The 27,881-nt window shown below is 37.0% G+C and overlaps 1 protein-coding gene across 1 annotated transcript in view; it reads right to left on the bottom strand.

Annotated features, from left to right (window-relative positions):
- Positions 1 to 27,881, bottom strand: part of LOC129520989 (ephrin type-A receptor 6-like) — a 727,437-nt gene that overhangs the window by 90,694 nt on the left and 608,862 nt on the right. Inside the window, 3 exon segments of the mRNA XM_055342191.1 lie at positions 17,617 to 17,742; positions 20,671 to 20,744; positions 23,864 to 23,972. Of these exon segments, the coding sequence (XP_055198166.1) occupies positions 17,617 to 17,742; positions 20,671 to 20,744; positions 23,864 to 23,972 (309 nt within the window).

The raw sequence follows: 27,881 nt of genomic DNA, 5'->3' as shown, positions 1-27,881 counted from the left end.
ATATATTGCATTTAGTCTGCATACATAGAGAAACTTTTATTTGATGTATTATGAAACTGGTATTTCCATACAGTAGCTGCTATCTTGAGAGAAAAACAGATCAGCCTATTTCTCAATCCATCGCTTGCTTTTTATTAATCAAAAGTAAGCACATGTTCTTTAAATAAAAGATTTTGAATAATAGATATTATTGATTGATTTTTTATGTTAAATGTTTAAAGTGTATCTAGGAAGATACATGGAAAGCAATTCCCATTGAAGCAAGTCCTACTTCATTTGTGAAAAATGACATGGGAAGGGTTTCAGGGTTAAAAATAAGGGAGAAAGTCAGAAAATAATATATATAGGAATCAACATTTATTTTTGAGTTATTTCCAGTACTCATCTAATTTTTTAGAGCACTGAAAGTATAGAAGAGCAGGATTCTGGTTAAAGATAGTAGTGTACTATATGCTTATCTCCTTTCCCTCTGTGAGGCCTCTCTAATAACAGAAAAGGAGGGATGCCTGGGTTGCTTGATAGTTGAGCATCTGCCTTCAGCTCAGGGTGTGATCCCTAAGTCCTGGGATTGAGTTTCGCATCAGGCTCTTCTCAGAGAGCCTGTATCTCCCTCTGCTTATGTTTCTGCCTCTCTCTCTCTCTCTCTCTTTCTCTCTCTCTGTCTCTCATGAATAAATAAATAAATCTTTTATTTTTTTTTCTAGGAAAGAACCTTCTGATATTTTGTGGGAACTAGTGGTCAATTCTTCCTTATAAAACTTCCAATCTATACCCTGGCCTGTTTGGGGCCCTACATCTTACCCCTGCCCTTTGCCCTAATGAGTGCATCTAAGCCAGGAGTCCATCTGTGTTTCCACCATGTGAAATTCTTTCCTCTCTGCAGAGCAACCTCCTGTCTCCCTGTCAACAACCCACAGTACCCATTAATACTCCTCAACCACATGAATATCTCCAACACACATACCACATATAGGCATTTGAGTATCTACAATAAAATAATCTCCTAACCATCCAAAATGACACCTACTGCAGACACATTTGCGTTCTCATAGAAAGCCACCAAACTGCCTTATTCATGAATGTGAACGGAAAGCCAAGAATCATGGGACATAAAAGAAGACTTTCTGACATAGGGAGAGACAAGAAAACTAAAAAAAGCAGTGATGACATGTTATAAGATATTTCATCCATCAAGAAAGATCTGGAGGTTGAAGGAAATAAGTAATAAGAAAAAAAGAAATCTCTGGAAATTTCGATGATAGAAACAAATACTCCAAAGAAGTCTTGGAAGATGGAATTATGGAGATATCATTGAAGAAGTCTGCTAGAAAACAGAACAAATCTGCACCTACACAGGACAAACCCAAACACCAAATGTATGAGTTAAAGGTTTAAGATGGCAAAAGCCTCAAACCAGGGGTTTTGCAAATGACTAACAGATTAATGGAGCTCAGGTGAGAAAAACTGCATGAGGCAATAGTGGGAGATACAGGCTTCCAGCGAAGGGATGAATAAGTCATGAGGATGAAAGGCACAGCATAGGGAATATAGTCAGTGGAACTGTACTAGCTACACTTGTGATGAATACAGCATAACGCATAGAGTCGTTGAATCACTATGTGTACACCTGAAATTAATGTAACACTGGGTGTTGACCATAATAATAAAAAAGAGATTTTGATGGAAATATCTCTAAACAGAAGACACATTTTCCTGCCCTCTCAAATAGGAGAGGTGGAACATAATTTAATCTAGAAAAAAAAAGAAAAATAATACTAAACAGTCTCAGAAAGCTGGCATCTCTGGCTCGGAGGAACCTGTATGTGTGCTGCACATTAATATGTAATTCCGAGGTAGAAGCCTCCAGGCACGGAACTGGTCAGCTGCCGTGTTGTCAGCTAAAAGACGGGACAGCAGTACCTTTAACATTCAGAGGGGAAAATATTTTTTAACTTACAATCCCATGCTCAGACTAATTATTTACTGTGTTTATTAGAAAAGACATTTTTCAGATATAAAAGAATCCAGAAAATGTAATTCCTCTGCGAACTTTCCACTATTGATTAGGAAGTCAGTGACAAAGTAAAGATAGTGACAAAGTGAAGACAGTTAATTGAGAGACAGAGAAAGAACGACCGTCGGGATACGGGAATAATGGACCCAGCGCAGGTACGTGACCGGAACAAAGGCTGAGACTCAGGCATCGGTCCACCTGGAAGCAGGGAGGCGGGTTTCACAGGACTATAGTGGCCGAATGAGGCTCCACTGAATGATGCTCAAGTCTACAGCAATCAGAGCAGGGGTTGGCAACTCTGTAGTCAGTTAATAAATATTTTAGGCTTGTGGAGGATTCTGACTCCCTTGCAATGACTTAATTCTGCAGTTTTGGCACCAGACCAGCCACAGGCAGTAAGTAGACAATTGGGTGTGGCTGAGTCCCAGGAAAATGGGCAGTTAGGCCTGTGGGCCAGAGTGTGCGGAGTTCTGCTCTAGAGAAGCTCAGCCATGAGTTTCTGGCAGCGTTACCAGTAGGAGACAGAAGAACAATCCTACTTGTGGAGAAGATGGCATGATTTAAAAGAACCTACACGATTCAGCAGTTGGGTTAAGGAAGGCTAACCCTTTTTCTCTTCCCAGCTTAGCAAAAACTAACATCTGATTACCAGGAGCTCCCATATCTGAAATCTTAGCAGAAAGGGCCAAAACATTTACAACGTTAGTACAGCGCTTTGAAAATAAGCTATTTTTATATCTGCATTTTGATTATTGGTAAAAATTTTAGGTATGGAAATTAAGTACTTATATTTGTGGGAATAATATATAAAAGACTTAAAAATAGTATTGAAAGTTATAAAGGTAACAACAGTTACAAAGGTAACTAAAGTGAGAGGAGAAGTAGGTGTATAAGGAAATTAAATCTTTTTTTAAAATATTTTATTTATTCATGAGAGACACACAGAGAGAGGCAGAGACACAGGCAGAGGGAGAAGCAGGCTCCATGCAGGGAACCGGATACGGGACTCGATCCCAGGACCCCGGGGTCACGACCTGGGCTGAAGGCGGACACTCAATCACTGAGCCACCCAGGTGTCCCAGTCACTTAGGTTTTAAAAATTAAGTTGTTGACTACTGCTTTTGTGGAGAGTGCTGTTAAACTTTATGGAGCAAAGTAAAAGGTGCCGTTGTGTTCTATGTAGTGAATGTACCACGGGCATTTGTTCCATCAATCAGCAAGTGAATCTTGATGTTAACTAAAGCATCAAATGTGAAGACAACAAACCACACTTATTCTTTTTCATATTTAATACTTAAAAAAAATAGTATCTAACTCTCCTCCCTTCCTCTTAAGTTTTCTATCCTCAGCCAGGGACTAGCTTCTGCAGTATCTGGGCCCACTCCCCAACCAGGAGCTGAGCAGACGCCTTCTGGACTTTGTGTACAACTTTGTCAAGCAAGACATGCTGCCCACTTTAGGAAGAACTTCACTTTTCACTCTCCTGTCACTAACCTGGTCACGAGTATTTAGAAAATAGGCATTGTGTTTTGAGGATCTGCTATCCATGGGGTGGGTTCTACGTTGCAATTAATGTTCTTATCACATCCCGTTATTTCTTGTCATCATAGGAAGTATAGATAATGGGGTAAAGAAATGTTATTTACTACAGAAGAGCACAGTGACCTGCACCTTTTTGTAGAAGTCATTGCCATAACATCTAAAGCCAATGTACATATTCAGAACCGAAAACTCTAAAATAGAGGATTCTGATTACATTCATAAACAAAAAGAAAACATCAAAAGAGCCCAGACTTTCATTCTTGGCTTGAAAATTATTGGATTCTTCTACATATACTTCAACAGGTCACATTTAAATCTCTAAAGATCCCTCTGTTTCTTTCTTTGGTTGTCTTTTCCTGTGTTCTTTATCTTAGTCATTCTAGTCAGAAAACGGAGACCAGTTCTGTGTGCCTTGCTCCCATGAACCCCTGCATTCTTACTGGTTACTCTCCTGCCAATCGCTGAGCATTGAAATTCTTCCTCCGCAAGACATCTGAGTGATCATGCTCATTGTAAATCTGATTGCATAATTCTAACATTCGTCTCCTGCTTTCCAGTCTCTGCAGGATGAAGTCACCTCTTGGGTCACCCGGTTTGATCTCTCAATTTAGCACGTATGTCTTTCCTCTGAGAGGCTGAGACTTCCTTATCATACCTCCATCACAACCCTTAACCCTAGGAATGTATAGGGTGAATTACATTCCCCTCACTCCAATCCTACACTAGGATATAACCCTTTTTGAGGACAAAAGTCATTTATGGATGACTACTTTCATCATTTTTGTGCATTATAAATTCTCAATCTAGTCATGAGGGCTACGTAGCACCCACTACGTGCCATGTATTGTTTAAAGGGCTAAGGAAACAGCAGTGAATAAGAGAGACAGAGGAAGACAGGTAATAGGAAAAACAAAACAAATACACGGTGCTCGGTGATGATTGCTTTAGAGAAAAAGCAGGGTAAGGGGGAAAGAGTGTGGGAGGAAGGGTGCTACTTTATAAACATCCATACAGGTGTCTCTGATAAAGTAACACTGTCCCAGAAGCTGGAAGAAGCAGGAGAATGAGGAAAAGCCACGGTGTTCCTGGAGCTAGTGCTTCGGAGTCAGATGGAACATCAAGTACAAAGGTCTTGAGAGGGGAGTGCATGAGCCACGTTTGAAGATGAGCAAGGAATTCACTGTTTCCAAAGAGCAGGGGGCGAGGGAGAGGTTGTGCGAGGGGAAGTTGAAGGAGTAGCTAGTAGGTGAAGAGGCTTCCACTCTGAATGGGTCAAGCAATGACTGGAGGCTTGTGAGCAGAAAGTGACACCGTCCGAGTTACCTTTGTATGCATCCTGTGTAGGTGTGCAGCTCACAGCTCAGAGGGGCCACGGGGGGGGGGGGCTGTCCTCATGCAAAGGGTGTGGGTTCACTAACACCGAAGCCTCCTTGTGATACAGTCAGTGAAGGGGGGGCTCTGAAGCCAGCTATCCCGGAGCTGAGTCCCAGGAGCACAGAGGGTCCTCCGAGGGCTCGGGGTCCTTGCCTGCAAAGCGCACCCGTGGGGACCCGGGGTCTGGGCATCGTGGGCACCGAGAGCAATGCCAGGATGCAGACAGCTTGTTCAGTCGTGCAGACACTTAGGCCCCTCCCCGCCGTTAATACCCAAGATAGGCTGCGTTTCCTGAGAGGGCGAAGCCAGGGAGGGCAGGAGCCTGGCAGGGCCGGACCAGGCATTTCCCTCCAGACAGCAGCCACCCAGGTGCCCCAGGTTCCAAACGGTGCTTCCAGAACATACCTGCTCAGCCTTGAGTGTTCCCTGCACCAGGGAAGAAACACACAGAAGGCCACAAGGACCACAAAGACCTGCCTTGTCGCCGTTTCCATCTTTCAAAAAGTCAAGGAGTCATGATTTGGATCTCATTCTGAATGAAGACATATGGAATGTAAGGGCTGGAAACTTGGAAAAACTGACCATTTTCTTTTAAACTTTTTTTTTTTTTAGATTTATTTATTGGGATGCCTGGGTGGCTCAGCAGTTGAGCACTGCTTCAGCCCAGGGCCTGATCCTGGAGTCCCAGGATCGAGTCCCAGGTCGAGCTCCCTGCATGGAGCCTGCTTCTCCCTCTGCCTGTGTCTCTGACCCTCTCCGTGTGTCTCTCGTGAATAAATAAGTATTTTTTAAAAAGATTTATTTATTTATTTCAGTGAGAGAGAGAGAGAGAAAAAGAAAAAGGGAGTGTAGTGGGAGATGCAGAGGTGGGGGGAGAGAGAAAATTTTCAAGCACGCTCCTCACTGAGCGTGGAGCCCGATGTGGGGCTCAGTCTCACAACCTGAGATGAGTTGAGCCCAAAGGAAGAGTCAGGTGCTCAACCAACCGCACCAGCCAAGTGCCCCCAAACTGGCCATTTTCATTCCAAGATATCTAAAAGCCTAGGAAACAGGCCCTAGCCAGGACTATAGCCATTCAACATCAGGGGGGCAGTTTAAAAAACCTGCACATGGATTGGGTGGATTCCACGATCAGAGATTCTATAATAAGGGAGGGATAGGTGTCCCTAAAGTACCAAATTCCAACAACGCAGACGCAGTTATCCTCCTAAAGCAGGAAACTACAGAGTGTATTAACAATTGCCATGCGGGGAGCTCTGAGCTCAGTCATGAGAGGGATACATAGCTAAACTTCAAGGCAGAACAAACTCAGATGATGCTGGAAAGGACCAGCATTATGCAGGCTGAGCTGCAATGAAAGAAGACCCAGAGAGTTTAAGAAGATCCAGCTACACAAACATGATAAAATTTAATTGGAATTAATTGGAATATTTATTAAATGGAAATATGAGAAAATATATGTCAGTGTGAATAGCTAGAGAAGATCTAGGATTTATATAGATACACAGTGTGAGTGTATAAATAAAACATAGCCTTGCACTCACCATCCTACCATCAGCGGGTCACATATAGAGACAAGTCTTGTGTAGGGGCAACTCATCCGAGAAAGGCCACAGGGATAAGCTGGCAGCAAGCACTCCCTATGCCAACCGTGTGTGGCAGCTGTTCAAAAAGCAAAATGCAAACTCAGGCTGCATTAACTGAGGCACGGCAGGAGAGGTGCTAGCCCTATGTTTTCGGCATTAATCAGAGAAATATTTGGATGATTGGGTTCAATTCTAAAAAGACTCAGAGAAGAACTCTAGCTCCCCAGAGAAGGTTATGAGAGTGACGCAGTATCCGGACATCACAGTCAGATGGAAATGGAAATGGGTGGAAGGTATAGACAACATAGACTGGAAAAGAAAGATTTATGAGATTCACATGTTATCTTCAAACATCTGAGGGGTCATGGGGGTGTGTGTGTGGAAGGATTGGAGGAGTTACTTTGTATAAATCTGGCAGAACAAGTACCAGTGGGTCGTGTTCTAAGATCAAATGCACATTTTTACTTGCAGAGATTCTCTGTTTATTAGTACTCTTCCCAAGGGAGTGTGCTGCCTGGTGAGGCAGTGAACACGGTCACTGGTGATGTCTTGATAAAGGTTGGATGGTCACTTAGAATCCACTTTATCTCATTTGCTTCTCACGAACTTCAGTCATGATGAAGCAAAGGCCTTATATTTTATTTTTATTATTTGCCCAATAAAAGCAACAATTCCTCTTTCTTTAATCATTTTAAAGTATGTCATTAAAACTAAAAAGTCACCAAACTAAAAAGGACATTTCAATTAACGGCCATGAAACAGGCCTAGAGTTATATTTGTTTCAAGAAAAAGGAAGAGCCTGCACTTTGAAGAGAAATTAGATATAGGAAACAGCCAGTGACATCTAATTCTAAAATCTCTTGAAATTGTCCAAAATTCCTCCTTGCGATCTCCACACCTCTTCTTCTACCATTTCTCTCTTTCCCAGACTAACCTGATTCCCTCATCTTGGCATTTCTTACCTTTCAAGTGCTATCTAATGCAATCTAACTGCTAAGTCTGAGGTGATCTCTAGAGTCTTTGAATGTCAATAGTGTCTTATACACACATTCTGTCCACTTGCAATGCTTCTTTCTCTTTTCTACTTCTCTACCTTACATATTATACTTTCTTTCACATCCTCTCTCTCTCTCTCTCTCTCTCTCTCTCTCTTTTAGGAAAGAGTAAAAAGGGTAGGGATGGGCTGAGGGCGGTGAGGGAGAGAGAGAGAGAGAATGAATCTTAAGTGGCTCCATGCCCAGTGTGGAGCCTGACCCGAGGCTCAATCTCATGACTCTGAGATCATGACCTGAGTCAAAATCAAGGGTTCTATGCCTAATGGACTGACTCCATGTCCTTCCTAAGCCTGAGCTCCTTTGTTATTCATTTTCATAAACCTCAAAGTCCCTAACCCAAGGCAGATTACCTAGTAGTCACTAAATAAGGAAAACATGAGTATCATTCATTAGGAGTGCAAAGCAAAAATGGCCATAGAAAGAAAATAGCAGGGATCCCTGGGTGGCGCAGTGGTTTGGCGCCTGCCTTTGGCCCAGGGCGCGATCCTGAAGACCCGGGATCGAATCCCACGTCGGGCTCCCGGTGCATGGAGCCTGCTTCTCCCTCTGCCTATGTCTCTGCCTCTCTCTCTCTCTCTCTCTCTCTCTCTCTCTCTGTGTGTGTGTGACTATCATAAATAAATTAAAAAAAATTATAAAAAAAGAAATAAAATAGCAAATAAATTCATAACCGGTTATCCATGCTAGGCTTAACAAATAATGATTCATTTTTTTCAGATAATCATCTATATATAATTATAAACATGACTACAAATTCTTCCCAACCTTGTGTGCATGTCCTTTGTGATGTGATTCTGCTGTTTCTCTCATCAAAAAGTAGAACCTGTTTATCTGGAATGGCCTTGTGACTTGCTTTGACCAACATCAAGTGTCAGAATTAGGTTGGAGGAGTTCAGGGCCAAAGTCTAAAGAGACTTTACAACTCTTTTCATTCTTATCTGCTTACAACACTGACTTGAGACTGTCACACGTAGACCTATGGAGAAGGAGAAGCCCTATAGAACCAGATCCCCCTAGACCAACTACCTAATAGCAACACTGTCCAGTTGAGCTATCATGCATAGGAGTGACCTTAGGTGAAACCAGAAGACAAAAACCTCCAGCTCTAGCAGGGCCCTAAACCAAAATGCTGATCCAGAGAATTATGAGTGAATGAAATGATTATTATTTGAACCATTTAGTTTTGGGATGGTTTGCTCACATAGCAAAAGATAACTTGGACAGGCTACAAAGACTGAAGTCATTAGTTAAACACATAGACTCAGAACACAAGCATCACTATGGGAACAATGAACTAATTACCTCATGCTAAATGAACTACAGTAGGACATAAGCAAATCATGTAATAAGATTTATGGTCTTAATTCACATTTCATTATTCACCAATGTAGAACGCTATCCTGCCAGCAGACTTTCTTTGAGGGCTTTAATGAAATAAGCTACCATGCTGGAGAGGCCCACATAGCAGGAATCCGAAGGTGTTCTCCAACCAACAGGCAGTGAGAAATTAAGGCCTTCAGGGCAACGACCCTCAAGGAACTGTATCCTGACAGCAGTCATATACATATACTTGGGAGTATATCGTTGCCTATCTGAGCTTCTGATGAGACAACAGCCCTAGCTGGCACCTTCACAGCAACCTTGCAGCCATCCTATAGGAACTGAGCTGTGCCTGGATTCCTGACCCACAGGAACTGTAAGATAATACGTATTCTTGTTTTAAGTTTTAGGGTGATTTGTTCTGGAGCAAGAGATGACTAATGAAATATAAGGGGCAAAAATTGATGATGTGTAGGTTTTCTTGTGGCTCTTAGCCTTAAGGGAATGGATCTTTTTTTTTTTCTTTCTATACAAAATGTGCCCAGAGTTTCCCTATCTCCTTGGAGTCCTGTATTGAAAACAGATGCCAAGTTTTCTGCATTTTCGCAAATATTTTATCAATAATTAACCAAATATTTATCCAAGCTTGGAAACTTACTAAGTTCTTAGTAATACCTCATTTGTTACACAACCTCAACAGAAAGTAAAATTACAATGTAATCTTTTCTGTAAGATTCTGTATTTCACTATACAAATACAAAGGCATATAATAAGTTCTATGATTTTGGTCTGCCTTGTCAGGGTAACTATTAACACAAAGTACTGCGATTATTATAATTCACAATTGTCCTCTATATATTTGTTCTTCCCTCTTACTTTTACTTTATATATACATTGTGTTTAATTTTATATTATATTGTGTTGTGCTTTAACTTACCCTCCAAATATATTAGGATTTTTGCTGATTACCAGATAGGTATAGTCATTTAACATAATTACTTAGGTATAATTCTATATTTTTCTAGTCGTTTACTTATTTACTCTTTATTTATTTACAAGTATTTCTCCAACAACTACTATGATGAGGCATCTTGCATGACTGGGAAGTGCATATGTAAGATAGCAGATGCACCCTAAATGGTCTCCTATGTAAGATGTGGAGTGTTGAAATAGACGTAAATAGAATTAACTGAAAATCTATGAAATTGATATATAGTCCTATCTTTGATGATAAGTCAACCTATTAATTTTTAGATGTACCAGGAATAAATTTATAAGTCCAGTTTACATTGGCTTTACATTAAGATATTAAAGTAAATTGTCTTTTGTTAAAGTCATTTCATTGTATGTCTTGTTAAGTTTAAAAATAAACATACACACACAAACACATATAATATAGCCTTACAAGATACAGAGGGAATTAAGTTTTGAGTTTAATTAAAAAGAAAAACAAAAGGGGGATCCCTGGGTGGCTCAGCGGTTTAGGACCTGCCTTTGGCCCAGGGAGCCATCCTGGAGTCCCAGGATAGAGTCCCAAGTTGGGCTCCCTGCATGGAGCCTGCTTCTCCCTCTGCCCGTGTCTCTGCGTGTCTCTCTCTCTCTCTCTCTATCATGAATAAATAAATAAAATATTTTAAAAAAATAAATAAAAATTAAAATATGAATTAAATGTTAAAAAAGAAAGAAAAACAAAAAAGGAAAGAATTTATTCATATGGGCGTGCCTCTTAAAGTATCAACAAAAATAAAACTCTTAATGTATTGACAAAAATAAAACTTCTTTTTTAATTATTAATTTTCAACTAACTCTAAAAATCATGTATATCATTCCATCTACAGTAGAATTCTGTATGGCAATTTATATCAAAAGTGTTTTGGGAGTATAGAGTACCATTTTTTCTTAGTCATTTCAACTGAATATAGAAACTATTTTTAACCTGACAGTCATGTTTCTGCCCTTTTATTGAGTGTCTACTGTATGACATGGCCTCAGGATGTATCATCTCTAAATTTTATATTAATCCTACAAGATAGCTATTATTATTATTATTATTATTATTATTATTATTTCATTTTATTTTATTATTATTTTTTTTAATTTATTTTTATTTTATTTATTTATGATAGGCACACAGTGAGAGAGAGAGAGAGAGAGAGGCAGAGACATAGGCAGATGGAGAAGCAGGCTCCATGCACTGGGAGCCTGACGTGGGATTCGATCCTGGGTCTCCAGGATCGCGCCCTGGGCCAAAGGCAGGCGCCAAACCGCTGCGCCACCCAGGGATCCCTATTATTTCATTTTATAGTTAAACAGACCAAATTTCTGAGAGATTAGTAAATTGCTGAAGGTTATGGAGTGAACAGTAAAACTGTGATTCAAGCCTGGGTCTGTCCGGCTCCTATCTGTTCTTTTTATTCATATTCTAATGTCTAGGGAGAATGGATAAAAGCCCATCTTTCATTACATCATTTGATTTAGAATGCTATGAAATTCATGAGTAAAAGGCACAAAAGTCTTGCCAGAACCTACTGTTGATCTTATTTTCAGTCTAATTGGATGGGCAAAGGAGTTTCTAAGAATAGAAAAGAAAATTAATCTGACTTCTACCATAAATCCTTTAAATTGATGGACAAGAACAACATTTGCATTTGAGAAGATCATTTCATCCAATACAGAGGCAAACAGGCCATAAACACAAGTTTCTTATAAAAAGTGAATTGTGAAACTGCATCTGGAATACTGCCTACGCTTCTTTTGTCATGTTGCAAAAAAATACAATATAGCTATAGAAGAGGAACAAAAATAATAGAGGGGCTAAGAGTTCCTTTATGATAACTAAAAAAAAAAAGAGTAGATTCCAGAAAGGCTATTTGGGGGACTGCAGGAGAGAATTAGGAGTGGCAAGGAAAGTGGCATTTTGCCTGCACATTAGCAAGTACAACTATGACCTCAAAGGAGGTGGCAATATTAGAACCAAATATTAGGCTGAATAAGTCACTGATTTTGTCATTCCCTTTTTACATCTTTTTTGTTGTCCTTTTGACTTTCTTTTACCTGCAGATGGTTGCTGAGAAACCAATAGTTAAAACTTCCTGGACTATTCCAGGAAGAGAAAAATATGGTGACACTAAGCCAAGAGAAGAGAAGGCTGATAGTAGAGGCAATTATGAGTTCTGTATAGATAAAGGAATAGAATATGAATGACGGAGCGATATTATGCATTTCCACCGAGACTAGGGAAAGAGGGAAGGTCAAATATAAGAGGGTGCCCTACGGGCTTAGAGACACAAGAATGATTTTTTCAATGGAATAATGTCTCAAAATTATACTCAGCAAGGTAAGTTTTTCTTATAATGGTTTAGGTTCAGTACTGCCCTAAAAAACGGAAAGCCTTTCAATGACCTTTCCCAGCCCGTGATTAAAATTCAGTTTACCAGTTTTCTCATTATCTCTCAAGATATGTGTAAAATAATGATTCTATCCTAATCTGACTTGGTTCTGTTAACCTGGGAATTTCTGTTTTACAGTCCTCTGGCCACAGTATTTCATTTTATGATGCAAAGAGTCAAAGAAGATAGATGATCTTGATAGTCTTCTATGCAACAGAGCTACTCACTTCATTTAAATGGAAATGTGCATTTTCATGGAAATTAAGGCTGTATTGATGAACAAAGATAAGCTGCCACTACTAAACAGAATAGTGATATACCAGAAAAAAAAGTGTCCTAGAAAACTTATTTAAAAAAAAGTAAATTTTTTTTATAAAGATAAGGAGCTTTAAGTATGTATATATACATATACGTGTGTGTGTATTCAGTCTAGATATAGAATACATTTTCTAAGAATTTGTCACATAATATTTGGGTAGTAATAAAGTTGAAAATCCCAGGACAAAGGTTGTGGAAGACAGGTTGATTCCATATGCTTTTGATAAGCATAGTGACTTAATATGAAAAAACAAACAAACAAACCATCAATTAGCCCAGTGCCTTTTATAAATAGATATTAGCCATCTAACAAACATTTCTCAGTGAACATGTTAAGACATATTACAGATTAAGTGTGATATCATTTCCACACTTTTCTTTCTTAAAACTTTAATGTAGCTATTTTGGGGTTCATTTCTAATAACTAATTTAGAAAATATTTAATTATTATATATTGTGTCTCCCAATTAGAAGCCTGGAAAGCATTCTTAAAAAAAAAAAAAAAAAGCAAAACAGAAAAGATGCTATTTACAGCACAAACAGGATATTTTGCTAATTTTTCTCTGAGACAGTTCATTTGAATTACATTGATAAGTCAAATGCTCAAAGATGCTTTACTTAACTCTGAATAATCTTATCATTAGTTAAATTAGGGCTTTTAATATTCTAGAAAGACATACCTTTATTTAAGAAGAAGGCAAATTTCAGAAATGTAAAAATAAGCAATAAATGGCATTTGATAATGCTGGCATTAGAATGACATTTGTTCTTTAGAGCAAAACACAAGGAAAAGAATTCTAATAGGACCCACTGGCCAACAGCAAATAACAGTCTTGCAATAAAAGTGCCTCCTCAGCCCCACCCACCATGAAAATGCTCCCTTGCCTCTTTATTTATTTGAAGCATTATTTTCTTTGGCCTCAGAAATAATTTTGTCTATTTCCAGATTGTTTTTCATTTTCCATATTCTCAAATTTCTCATATTTATCCATTCCCATATTTTGTGATAATGGGAGTAGGTGAGTATTACATAATTTTTGAGCACCTATACACAAATTAATGTGATACTTGAAATTTTAAAAGAATACAAACAGCCTTTGATGTCTACAAATTCTCATTTTCATGAATGATAAAATGTTAATAATAAAATTTTAAGGATTGCAGTGATTTCCAGATTGTGAATATCTCTATAATTGGTTCTTTCAGACTTTGATTTAAATGTAATTTATTTTCTTTTCTCCACAAAACATATTTATTCTCTAAATATCTATACAGAGTAAGAAATTCAATATTCTTTCATCAAAACGATTTCCTGATTGTCTCTCAGAAGATTAAAATTTCTGTTTCAATAAGATATTAAATATCTTTAAACTGAGATTTTTAAAATTAGGAACGGTTTCTTTTTAAAGCACATTTGATACCTTTTATGGACGCAAGTGTTTTTGGTTTGAGGAAGAATAAAGTGAACTAGTAATACAGATACAATATAACATATTGGTTAAGAATGGTAGGTAGTCTTTAGAAGTCCGTCTTATCTGGGTTTAAACCCCAGGTCTTCTACTACCCAGACTTATAATGTTGAACAAGTCACTTAATCTTCTTGACCTCATTCTTCATCTATAAATAAGAATAATACTATCTGCCTCATGGGGTTATGGTGACAATTTTACAAGAAAATATATGAAAAGTACTTAAGACAGGGCCAGGCCTTGAGCAGGTGCTGAATAAAAAACAAATTTTAATCATTTGTTTTAATAAAAAACAAATTTTATTCATTATCAGAATTAAAGAATCTCCAAAGGGAAGTAGCCAGTGTAAGCATTATCATTATCAAAGTTTAAAATTCAATTTCTATTTATATTAAGGCTTCAATGATAAAACACACCAGGGGAGACGGGTGAAGATGATTTATTGCATACCTTGTGCTTAATGCCAGGTGTTTATACATATATATCTGAATTAAGCCTAACAACAACCCCAGAAGGTAGTATAGGTAGTATAGGTAGTATATGCCCATTTTACAGATAAGGAAATTGACACCCAGAATTTGACTCAAATCATGCAACTGTTAAATTGCAGAATCACCACTCAACTCTATTCTGTTTGACTCTAAAGCTCTGTTTCAACTTAACTTTCAAACTGAAGTCAATTTTGGAAACTATTTAAACTGGGCCACTCATCCTTATCCAGACCTGATCTGAATCAAAAGCATGAGCCTGTAGAGAACACAGGCTTTATCAACCCTCAGCTTTTTTACTCACTTTCATTTAGAATCTAATCCCACTGAAGGAACCCCAAAACTCAGAGGCCTACTAACTACACCTGCTGCCTACCCACAGCCTGACTATGTAGGCTCTTCTCTGCATAAAGTTGGAACATTCATTTCACTACTGTTGGACAGAGCCCAGGACAACATTTTTAACTATTTCTTCACCAAAAAAGATTTTTCCTCAGTAATGAATTGTGAATCTAGGTATTCTCTCTATGGCTACTCTCTACTCTGAGTGCTTTAATTAGACCTAAATATCTTTCCCTTGACAATTACTAAGACCTCATACCTTGCCTCTCTCCCATCTCCTCCATTCTAACACACCTCTGTCCAGTGTCTACACTGCCATTAAGTCATTTAATTTACATTTCCAAGGGGGAATACCTAATGCACACAGATAATGAGAAAGTAGGAGTCTGAGAAGAAACAAATAGGTGGGGAAAAATAAAGGATATGAAACAACCTAAGTATTTATAGTAAAATGTTGGGTAAGTAACCAGTTATGTAATTATGTCACAGATGTTAACATAATTGTATTAATTCTTCTTTAGTTTGACCAAACAGTGCCTTTTTCACACTGCTGCTATGAGAAATGTCCACACATTCATTAATTTTTTTCCACATTCAAATAGAATTTTAAGAACATGACACAAATGGGTTTAATTAACAAAGTAGTACTGGCCAGAAATGCAAAGAGGAAGGTATGTTACAACTGTGCCTCATAGGCATTTTTATGATTTTTCTGAAGATGGACAATAAAAAGCTTATTTTTTGAAAGTTGACATAATCAAAGGTAAATAAATATAAAAAAGAGATACTGATGTATAGGGCTTACTACATGGTTTAGCTATTTTGTTTTTGCCAAATGAGAGGGGTCCCAATACAACTGAGTAGAGGTGAGACAAGAGTAGAAGGAATATGCTATAAAATAGTCTCTAATAGTTAACTGTTTGCTTTGGAAATATATTATACTTTTTTAGAACAAAATTTACATGTTGGTTGAAGGAAACCTAAAAACTAAAAATGAAAGTAATTTATTTGTTAATACTTAGATATTTGATTTTATTTCTCAACATTATGATTTCAGACACTGGCATTTAATTTATGTACAAAGGGCTGTAAATGGAAAAGGCTTCTAGTTATCTATGCGAGGACTGAACACTGCAGTATAAAAGGACATGCCACTTTTTCTTGGGGACCCGAGGAAGAAAGCCAAATGTAGGTGCAATGGAATTATTTGGCCTCCTCTCTCCTCTCTTTGCTGTCTTAAGTAAATGAATCCCCAAACTAAATGCATATAATGCAATCACTCTTTCAATTATACCTTTAATGCCCATTGATGTGCTTTATGTTCAACAGAAGAGAATACAGAATCTGGTTTCATTCCAGGTTCTTAATCTTTCTGATAAGACAACCTCTTCAGCTGTGAGCATTAGGATTAAGTGTATAGGCCCCTTGTGTCAGCTTTCAAAGGGAGATCTGGCCTTGCAAGAGATGAGATGGTCCGCTTTGCCTAGGGAATAAAGTGATACATGGAAGGACTCTCTAAATGTCTCTGGAATTCTTGTATGGTGCTAGATTTTCTGTGTATCTGGGCAACAGAGTCCATTTAATAGGAGTCGTCATGCAGAATCTTGAGTTTAGAAGTGGCCTGTCATTTGCTAGAAGCTCTGATATCACTGTCTTGAAATTCTTAATAACTTTAACAAGACACTCTACATTGTCAGTTTTGCATTGGTCCCTGCAGACTATGCAGCTGGTCCTCTGACAAAGAAGGGCTTTGGAAAGAGACAAAGGATAATCAGCTGCTTTCTTTGGCCCTCGTGAAGACATAATACCTGGCTGGAATGGTCATGCTTTGGAATGTTCTGCTCTGGCCAAAGGATCACACAGATATTCAGCATCTAGAGAACACCAATACCCCGATTCACGATCCCATGTCCCTTCTCTACTTACACTTCTCCCATCTCTTCTGAGCTGCATGCATGGCTTTCTAGTCAGAGAGTATATGTCAAATTCTCCCTCTCTGTGCTCAGGTAGGTGCATTTGGACCACTGAGATGTTAATAGACATATTTGCAATTTCCATGTTACTGCCTTAAAGACAACCCTCCACCCCGCAAAGAAAAGAAGACTGAACTCTTTCCTTCTCCTTCTCATAGACTGGAAGGCTTTGACCATAAGTAATGTATAGAGTGAACTCTTGGGAGCTAATTCACAATAAGTTTGTATTTATCCTGAATAGTTGAATAAAACAGTGTTATTTGAACATTCTGCATAGGGAAAATCACTAATTAGCATCAAAATGATATAAAACTATATAGAAGCTAATTTTATCCTCAATGATTTTCAGAGCACTTCTGGATCTTGCAAGGCCTCAGGGTTATCAATATGAATACCAATTATAGGGTATGTTGGGGTGTGAGTAAATCTATAATAACTTATGAAAAGTTCCTCAAGTTGTATCTTCAAAATAAATTCCTGCATCACTCTAGTTTCATTATAGTTATCTTCATACTGAAAGAAGACGACAGGAGTTAGAAATAACATTTGTGAATTCTCTCATTGCTTATAAAATGAATTTAGGTGCTTAAAATACTTTTAAAAAATAACATATGTAAGATTATTTTACTTCTCATTTCTTAAAATTTTTCAATGACTAAAATGGCTAAGGTTTAAAGTATTATGTTGGTACACAGTTATAAAATCATCATAGAATCTTATCTTCAAAAGTATGATTTTATGTTTACCTGCCCCAATGACTCTCTCAATGCGAATTCTTGAGGGATCAATCTCCTTTGCGAATTCATGAACTGCTAGGGATGGGTCTTCATATGTATCTGGATCTATGTAAGTTTTAATTCCTGGGAAACGTACTGCAACAAATAAAAGATTGATTTAGTAAAGTATTTTAGTAATTACACATCTTGTGTATATTTAAAACAAGGACTGACATACTAAAGTAGTCATTCTTGTTAATTACTTAAATTCAATTGTCTTTTCTCTTTTTGTCCCACTCCTCCTTACCCCCCATTATAGCTTTGAGTGCTTGGAATAAAAAAAATTATTTACCTGTTAATGTAAAACGAGCTGGTGCTTTAATAGAGAGTGAGCTGACAGGTCCGAGAAAACATATTGATTATATCTCTGTAAAATGTTTCATCAGTTCATCTATTCACTAATAACCCATACACTTCATATCTGATCTGGTTCAGGACATGGAGGAGAAAGGAAGGCGCCTTTCCTCCAAACGAGCAAGCCTGTCAGGCCCCTCCTGGACCCTTTGTACTAGCGCTGGGCACTGGGTTTTCTAAACTCATGCCTCAGGCCAGAAATTCTCAGGCAATAAAGAACAGACCCCATGGCAGAGTGAGGGAAGATGACAGTGGACAACAGCCTTTCCTGTTCTTGCAGTTGCTTCCATAGCCAGACTGCACATGATCCTGGAAAGGACCCCCGTCTATCCTGGAGGAAAGCGTGGGAATCGAAGGCCCAAATCTGATCACTGGCTGTGTAGCTGCTACTCTCTCTGAAAGGGGTGGAGGGCTCAGGGCCCACTGGCAGTTAGGAGGATGAATAGGGATGGCCGGAAAACTTGAATGTCTGAATACACAGTCATTTGCAACTTCTTCCGGCATCTGAAGAAGTAACAGACTCCCTGTGGATATTCCTCGGTTTTGCTGGTTGGTTTCTTGTTTTCCAGGTTAGATGTCTGGCTCCTGGGGGACAGGAGATCATCTCTTATACATCTGTGTATCTTCCCAAATACCTTAGGTATGCTTTTATGGGTAATAACCACACAGAAAGCTTTTGTTGAACATGAATTAGTAGGGATTAAAAGATAAATACACATGCATGGCATAGTGGATGGATGATACTTGATTTTGTTACTTTTGATTTTGAAAATCATATTATCTGGAGTGTCGGCTGGGTTTCTGTAGAAACATGCTCTTGCAAGAAAATCTCAAAATCAGACAAAGAAAAATAGAGTGAGTTTAGAGGAGGTGATAAAATGCTCATGATTAGCAGAATTTACTTCATGGGTTCTGCTTTGCCTGTTGCTTTCTTTTATTACTTTTTGCCTACGGTCTTCTGCTACTAGATAACGCACCTGTGAGAAGATTAGGACTTCCTGAAATACTGCCGGTGAAGCATTCTAGGTATACTTAAACGTGACAACGATTCTGAATACTGTGCTTTTCTTGACTTCCTAGAGTTTAGACTTGAGGGAAAAGAGATCAGATAATCTTAACTTCTGGTCCATATTCCTCACAATACTTTGTAACTTACTGGGAGTTTTGGTGTTAGATTGAACAATCTAAATGCAATCTAGTGGCTACTATTACATAACTCATGGTATCCAATTGGATTTATGGTGTTAATATCACTTTTTTTTTGTCGACACAATATAGGTAGTATAGGGGAAAAATTTGGTTCCCATTTTGACTACCTGGTTACTTATTTAACTTATCCATGGCTTCTTAAACATCAGTTTGTTATCTTTCTTTTACTTCTTCGACTACCTTAGGTTACTTTTTCTTGCTGGGCACATCTGGTTTAGTTAATGCTAAACCATTAGTCGGAAAACAGATAATAACACCTCAGGGGGATCTTTTTCCTCTGTATTTCAGCACTAAATGCCCTGCAGTGCATCTTAAGAAGGCTCAGCATATGTCATCTGTCCAGGTGTTTGGATCCAGTTCTCCGCAACTGTTCACAGTGTTTACAGCTCATCCCATGGCTGGTAGTGGCTGTCTCAGCTTTCTACTCTCTACCAGTGTAGTGAGCCTCAAACGTATTATTAAAAAAAAAAAAAAAAAGCAACTAGGGAACCTTGCTAAAAATGCATATATCTTGGCTCTAACCTGGACCTTCTGAGTCAGAACTTCGGTGAGTGAGGATGGAACATTCTAATGCAGAGTCCACAGACCACTGAAAAATCTTGTGAGCCTTAGAGAAATAGCCCTAAACTTCCCTCTTAGTTTATAATATACTCACTTAAACCCTTTCTGCCCTCTTGAGAGCGGGACATAGATTGATAAGTCCCTTATTCATACTTTTGGTCAACTTGAAGTAAAGATGAATTTAAATAGTTAAACAATGTGCTTCACACATTATCTCTATATCCTGGTTAATTAGAGAACATCCCTTTCTTGTTAATTCAGAGGCTCACGACCAAGAAGCTGGCTTGACAAAGCAGTTTGCCATTTGGAGGTGGAGGTGGAGGTGGGCGTTGGGGAGGAGAGGGTGGCAATTACCAAACTAACTTTAGTGGTAATTATAGCTTGCTTGGGAAGAGATTCTACAAATGAATATAACCTTGTAGTCAGCTCAAGGATTTCATACATATTCTAAAAGTTAAAGAGCTGATTTTCTTTTTTAGTGTTAATGAATTGTAAATTGATTTGTTATATGTTTAAATGACAATCCCTACAAGAAGGAATAAAAATTCCTTAATGTTTCTATGGCTAATGCTCTACTAAATAAAACCAACTCACATTCAGAAGCCACTGTGAATGGTAAATAACTAGATAAAAGCAGTCATCCTGTATTTTTAGCATATTCAGTCTTCCTGTTCTCCAGCAAGCAGAATTAGTAAAAATGTACTAGCATTTAATGAGAAGCAGGTGCAATTCCCACAAAAAAACCTGGAAACCAGATGAAAATTCTTAATCCTGGAAGTACTTTTTTTTTTTTTTTTTGGTTTCTTTTGAGATTTTTCCCAACTCAGTGGATATGACTTTAAAATGAACTCTTGAGGGCTAGAAGAATGTAGAACAATGGAGAGTCACTGTACTACTTACAATGCCCATTCTGCTGTAAGTGGTTTCTTCTCTTCTCTTCTGACTTCATTTTGGCCTTTATGTACCATTGGCACCTTTTAAAAGGGTAAACAGAATCTTGTTTTTAGAACTGGATGAGAGTCAAAACCAACTAAAATACCTACCACCCACGGGCAAAGTTCTTATCCTAAAGGCTATTTTTAAAGAACATCTTTATAACACGTAAACATACTCTATACAAGGCTTTTCCTACACATCAAAATTAAGTCCAGATTAGAACAAAGTACTCTCAGCTAGATTGATTGATCCAAATGATAGGAATCTTAGAGAATATTCTATAATCAGTAATAACCATCATGTCCTTCCTTATATAACCTCTAATAGCTGAGTTGATAAAAAGCATTAAAAGTCAAAATGAGAAAGTGTTTTTGAGTCAGAATCTCGGACATTTAGACAACTATCTTCTAGTTTCATTGCTAAGGGGAAGGTTTTTCTTTTAATGTCAGAAATTTGGTAGAGGTATGTTCTGTTCTCTCTTCGGATAATTGTGCTCTAAGAAAGAGGAGATGCTTATTTTGCATGACTTCTTCAACATGAATAAATTCATCAGCATCCATATGATTTGACAGTTCATCAAATTTCTAATTCCAAATGGTTAAACAGAATACATCTGTGGTATACAATCCAATCTTTCAATGTGAATTTATCCTCAAACCCTATGGCAAATTGAGTATTTATTCAGAAATGTTTTATAGCTTTTGTAGAATAATTTCCAATGAATACCTCTCCCCCTCATCACAGTGCTTAAGGGATACTTCAGAATGAATTTTTTTTAACTTGTGTAATTGAAATTATCTTCCCCAGGATGTAGAACATTAAAGAAGAAGTTTGTAATATCATATAAATTGGCAAATATGGAAAGTAAGAGCTGAAAATAATTTAGTACAAATTTTTCTTTATCATTAAATTATCTAAGTGGTATTCAAATTCTGCTTCAGAAATCCCAAATAAAGATAACATTTGAGCCCATGTCTCAAGTTTATTAGGGCAAACTGATTTAGCCTAAAGGCTAAAGGTTTGCTAAACATATAGCAACACATAAAGTGTTGACATGTTTATTTTTTTTTAACCTAGTTGTCATTGTGACTTTCTATGCACCAAAATTGTACTTAATTCCTCTTCTTGCAAGACAGACTTAGATAGGATCAGAAGAACACTACACCGCCCTCCCCCCCGCCTTTTTTTTTTTTTTCAAACAAACTTAGACCTCCACCGGGATCCGTAGGGTTTTGTTTGGTTGTTTTCATAACCAGTTCTCCCCTGCCAGTCATTAAGGATTTTGTAGGTCATGTTTGATATTTGTAGAGTATTATATGGAATATTTTGTTTTCAACCAAATGGTTAGTTGGTTTAGAGAATCAAAAATTTGTGATTTGCCCACTATTAAAGATGGTGGTACCAAGACTGTGATGACAAAACGAATTATCAGAGGCTAGCATGAGGTATAAAGGGAGAGAGAAACAAAGTGTTGGGCAAAAGTGCTGAGAATGGTGGCACCAGCACATGCCCAAACTAGTACTTTTTATTAGGATTGATTTATTGGTATTTCCTGCATTCTTTCATATATATTTTTTTCTTTTTTCTTATTACTATAGCTATGACTCTTTTTTCAGCTAATCAGTCTCACAAAACAGGACACTCTGAGAGATATTCTCTGTTTATTACAAGAGCAATACTGGGCCTATTTATACATAAAAATTTTAAGTAAACATGGGGTAAATGTGCCCCTTTTACAATTAATTTCATAAAGAAGTCACCATTTCTACTCAACCACATTATAATATTCATGTTTCTTTGTTCCCTGATAAGTTCTGTAAAAGTGGGTTTGTTACAACAAACTCTGACACCTTTAGCAGAATTGAAATTATTATTGTTATTATTATAATTGTTAATTATTCAGTTATAGTCAGACAGGGACCCACCTTTGGTAAGTGCCTTCTAAGTACTTGTGAATTTATTGATTTGCACCTTTAGCCTGCTTTAAAATTGTAGATAATAATTCTCCATGCATGCATGTCTATAATTAATAAAAATTAATTTTAATAAAATGTTGATATGTAAATAGAATTTTAAAATGAACAAAACAAAAAGAGTGTTGATGGTTCACTGAACTATTGTCCCAAAGGTAGCTATTTGTTATTTCTGCTCATTATCAGATATCAACATTTTCCAGTTGAGATGTTATACTTTAGCTGGTGTCATCATGGATGTGTATTTTTTTGGCTAGCCTGCTTATTGCACTTTTAAATCATGACACTGGTTTTCTGCAGTATGTGTGCTTTTCAGATTATCAAGAAAACTCCCGAGGTATTCTTTGTGCCCCTACTAATAATCTACAAGGAATAATTTTTCCCCCTGTAGAAATAAAACTGTGATCTTATATCTTAATATCTGACAAAGAGTTGAAGCCTAATATCAAGGCTTAAATAAGAAATAATACTTGTTCTTTTATATAATTTCGTACATAATATCTTTATTCACATCTCTGTATTGTCAGTACCTGCCTCCTGGTAACAAACCAATATATCTAAAAATCAATAAATTGTTTTAATTAATTGTTATACCAAATGTGGTGCAAAAATAGAAATACAAGATTTAGATGGGTGAAGCACTTCAACCAGCCTGTCAGGATTCATATCTAGATCTTTTGCTATGTTAAATTTATTGTTACTCTAAATTTTCATCCTTATTACACTAAAATGGAGAAACACTGGGTCTATAAAATCAGAATATAATTCTAATATATTTCCTTTCAATATTTAATAAATAAATATAATACATAAGTTTATAGAAGCTTTATAAGGAGCTTTTATATAAATTCTCTGTTGAATTTTTTTTTCCCCAGGAAAAATCCCTTTCATGGTAAAATTTGAATGTAGCAAAGGAATAACTCTGAAGTAACGGAGTAAGAATTTATCATTGTAGCTTTCAAAGTGTTTTTATCAAGTCTTCAGTTGCTTTCAAATTCACAAGCCTTGATACAGACAACTAGCCTTGGTGGTTCTCTTATCATATAAACCTCAGTCAGAGTAGTATCTGCCCTGAATCTTTTCTCTCAGACATGGTTTGTCACATTTAAAAGTGTATGAATACAAAGTATATCAGAGAATGGTTATTCACAAATCTTGGAAATAATCTAGTATGCTTTAGTTACCTCCCAGTGATTAAGAAGAACAAAGTTAGAATGACGAGGAGAGTAAAGCCCCCAACAGCTGCGGTGGCTATGACGAGAATCTGTCCCTGTTCTGCCGCCATGTCAGAAGCTGAAACACAAATACAATGTTAAAATTTCCCTGGGTGACATTTCACTACCAAAATTATTTTACAACTTGGTATATGCTTGAAAATATGTTAGTGGATACCAAAAATCCCTACTATGTTTGCCTTTATTTGGCAGATAGGATGCAAACCTAAAATAAGGGTCTGAAGATTGAGGTCATAACTCTTTGTTCTTTTTTTTTCACAAAAATATCAATAGAGTAGATGGATTCTTAATATCCCACATTTTAGGATTAAGTGTTTGTTGCAAATCTAAATCAACAGATGGACTTAAAGGATTTTGTTTATGTAATTGCTAATTTATTTCCTTAAACACTTTAATCAACAGACTATAGGCTTTACCTACTGTTTTGGTGTTTCTTTCCACAAAGTAGAAAGACTGTTGCATAATTCATTTAAGAATAAGCTTTTTTTTTTGTATTTAATAGAGCTTAATTCAAACACTAAAGTTAAGAATTTGCACTCTACAGCACAAGGATGTGCATAGCAAATTCTTAGATATTTAGCAGTAATTTTAAAAAAATGACATTTGAAAGCTTCCTTTTTTGAAGAAAAGACTAGATAACATATGGTACGAACATATTATTCCTCATTAACAAAACTGTGTCTAACACTGTATTAGATGCATGTTTACTACTTTCCAGGAATCTTTTAAAATATATTAGTTCAATTAATTCATTAGACATTCTTATTTGTGTATTAGAGAGGTTTTAATCAGTTATATTTTTTATTAGATAGGATACATACAATTGCTTAATAACAGAGGTAAGAAAACCAAAGCCCAGAGAAGGTAAAGAACTTGCCCAACTTCACACAGAATTGGTGTGTGAATTCACACCAATCACCAGAATTCAATCTTTAGACTTATGGTTCATTTCTCCTTCTTATGCTATAACTTAAATGATAAACTTAATTATAAATATTCTAAAGTATTGAATCAATCAGTCCCTTTACTACCTTTTAAATAAAATAAAGATTGATTTTTATTTTGGTTACTATAAAAATCTGTTAATCAAATCGTTTATACACAGAAAACTGAATCAAAGAAAGAATATAACTGAGAAACCGTTTAATTCTCATAAAAATTTATTAAACTTGGGCACTTTAAGACTTTCACAGAAGTAGATCTTTTGGGCATCAAGTACTCGGTATACTATGTGCAAATTTATATCCAGGGTAATAACTTCCTCAATAAAAATGACATATCTACAAGAAAATATCTGAACACTAAAAGCTATTGTTGAATAAGAAACCAGTCACAGCCCTTAAGAAGCTTTTTGGGAAATCTAAAGGTAAATAAAAAAAATCATTTATGTTCAGTTTACAGTAAGAAATTTATTAAACCTTGGAATTAGATTTTAGTCACTATGATTTAATTAAGATATTTTCAAGCATCTATTTCCTTTAGCTCATAGTCTGTGCAGATTCAAGGTAAAGAGTTGCACTTTATCCAAGAAATAACGTGCTGAAGATTTTTTATTAGGTCCTCAATGAATTTCCTAATCTTCAAAATAGCACTGATATTGTGGGAACTAATGTGTGCTCTTAAATGTCACATTTTCACATTGAAAATTATTGAATAACAAATTATAAGGAAAAGATGTTACAGAAAACAACATTAAATTTTTGAAGATAAAGAAGATGGCATTTAAAAAGAAAACATTTACTTAGCGACAGCTGTATTTGTAAAATATATAATTCAAGAGTTCTAAAACTAGAGCCTGTATTTTCATAATAGCCAGGTAGCAAGTGATTTATTAAGACCATATATACAAAGTTCAGATAGAGGAGAAGATTAGGTAATTGGGTCTTTTGAAAATCAGATTACTTTGTTATAAAACACTGTTGTTTAACTTCAATGACTGCTTAGCAAACTGCCAGTTTTACTAATATATCTCCTTTTTCACAGTTGCAATTACATATTTATGAACTTTGCTTCAGTTAAAATTTTAATTAAGTAACAGAATATTAAGTTGTGACACTTTGAAAAATGCATATGCCTGTATAATTGTTTCTTAACTTCTGTACCAGAAATCCTAAACACTCTTCTTTGGAGATTAACATATAGTTGACCCTTGGACAACACAAGTTTGAACTGCATGGGTCCACTTATATGAAAAAAATTTTTGATAATACACTACAGTATTATAATTGTATTTTCTATTATATTTTTTAAAAAATATTTTATTTATTTATTCATGAGAGACACACAGAGAGAGGCAGAGACACAGGCAGAGGGAGAAGCAGGCTCCCTGCAGGGTTCCCGATGCAGGACTCGATCCGGGGACTCCAGGATCATGCCCTGAGCCAAAGGCAGATGCTTAACCACTGACCCACCCAGGTGTCTCTCTATTATGATTTTCTTAACATTTTCTTTTCTCTAGCTTACTTTACTGTAAGAATACAGTATCGAAAGATGAATGGATAAAGAAGATGTGGTCTATGTATACAATGGAATATTCCTCAGCCATTAGAAATGACAAATACCCACCATTTGCTTCGACGTGGATGGAACTGGAGGGTATTATGCTGACTGAAGTAAGTCAATCGGAGAAGGACAAACAGTGTATGTTCTCATTCATTTGGGGAATATAAATAATAGTGAAAGGGAATATAAGGGAAGGGAGAAGAAATATGTGGGAAATATCAGAAAGGGAGACAGAACATAAAGACTCCTAACTCTGGGAAACGAACTAGGGGTGGTGGAGGGGGAGGAGGGCGGGGGGTGGGGGTGACTGGGTGACAGGTACTGAGGGGGGCACTTGACGGGATGAGCACTGGGTGTTGGCAAGTTGAACACCAATAAAAAATAAATTTATTATATATAAAAAAGAATACAGTATATAATTCATATACATAATATGTGTTGACTATGTTATTGGTAAAGTCAACAGTAGGCTAGTAGTTAAGTTTTTGGGGAGTCAAAGTTATATATGGATTTTTGACTGCATGGGGCAGTGGGGGTGGATTGGTGTCCCTAGCCCTCATGTTGTTTAAGACCCAACTGTATAAAAATATATAAGTCATTTGAAAACAAGAGCATATAAATATGATGCACTATTATACCAGGAGTAAAATGTCATGGATTATGGGGCTGGGATGATTGTGAACAAATTAGGGACATCATTATAATCAATAGCACCCCTTATTTGTTTCATACTAAACTCTCCTCTAGCACTATGCTTAGTGCTTCAAATTCAGTATCAAAGTATTCTGCACAATGGTCTTAATAGGTAGGAACTAGGGGCAGCCTTGGTGGCTCAGCGGTTTAGCGCCACCTTCAGTCCAGGGCCTGATGGTGGAGACCCCGGATGGAGTCCCATGTTGGGCTCCCTGCATGGAGCCTGCTTCTCCCTCTTCCTGTGTCTCTGTCTCTCTGTCTCTCTCTCTGTCTCGTGAATAAATAAAGAAAATCTTTAAAAAAATAGGTAGGAACTATTATTATTCCTAGTTTAAGTGGTTATATTTATTTGCCTAAGTTCACCCTTCTTGTACACAGGAAAGCTGCCAATTCAACCTCGAATGGCCAGGCGCCAGGCCCATGCTATTGCCAGTATTTTACACTATCGTTTTTAATAACAGAACAAATGGCTGGATCCAGCTCTTTTGTGGGTCCTCCATCCATTTTGCTTGACCTTAGTTTCATGTCTGTAAGATGAGAATGTTGAATTAAATGTCTTTGTCACAATCTTTCAGATCAATTTTATGATGATATTGTGTTATCTATAAAGCCTACAAATATTGGGAAGAATAAGAGTTTCCATATGAAAATAAGAGGAACACTCATGATCTGTGCTGCAGCTCTTGGTCCTTAATGGGGATAATTTCTGCCTCATCATATTAGTGTTAGCCAATCACAAAACTATGACTACTCAGGATGAAGTCCCTAACTT

This window comes from Nyctereutes procyonoides, unplaced genomic scaffold (genome assembly GCF_905146905.1).
Source record: "Nyctereutes procyonoides isolate TBG_1078 unplaced genomic scaffold, NYPRO_anot_genome, whole genome shotgun sequence".
NCBI classification, from domain to species: Eukaryota; Metazoa; Chordata; class Mammalia; order Carnivora; family Canidae; genus Nyctereutes; species Nyctereutes procyonoides.
The sequence above is the reverse complement of the archived record's forward strand: the minus strand, read 5'-3'. Positions and strand labels throughout refer to the sequence as shown.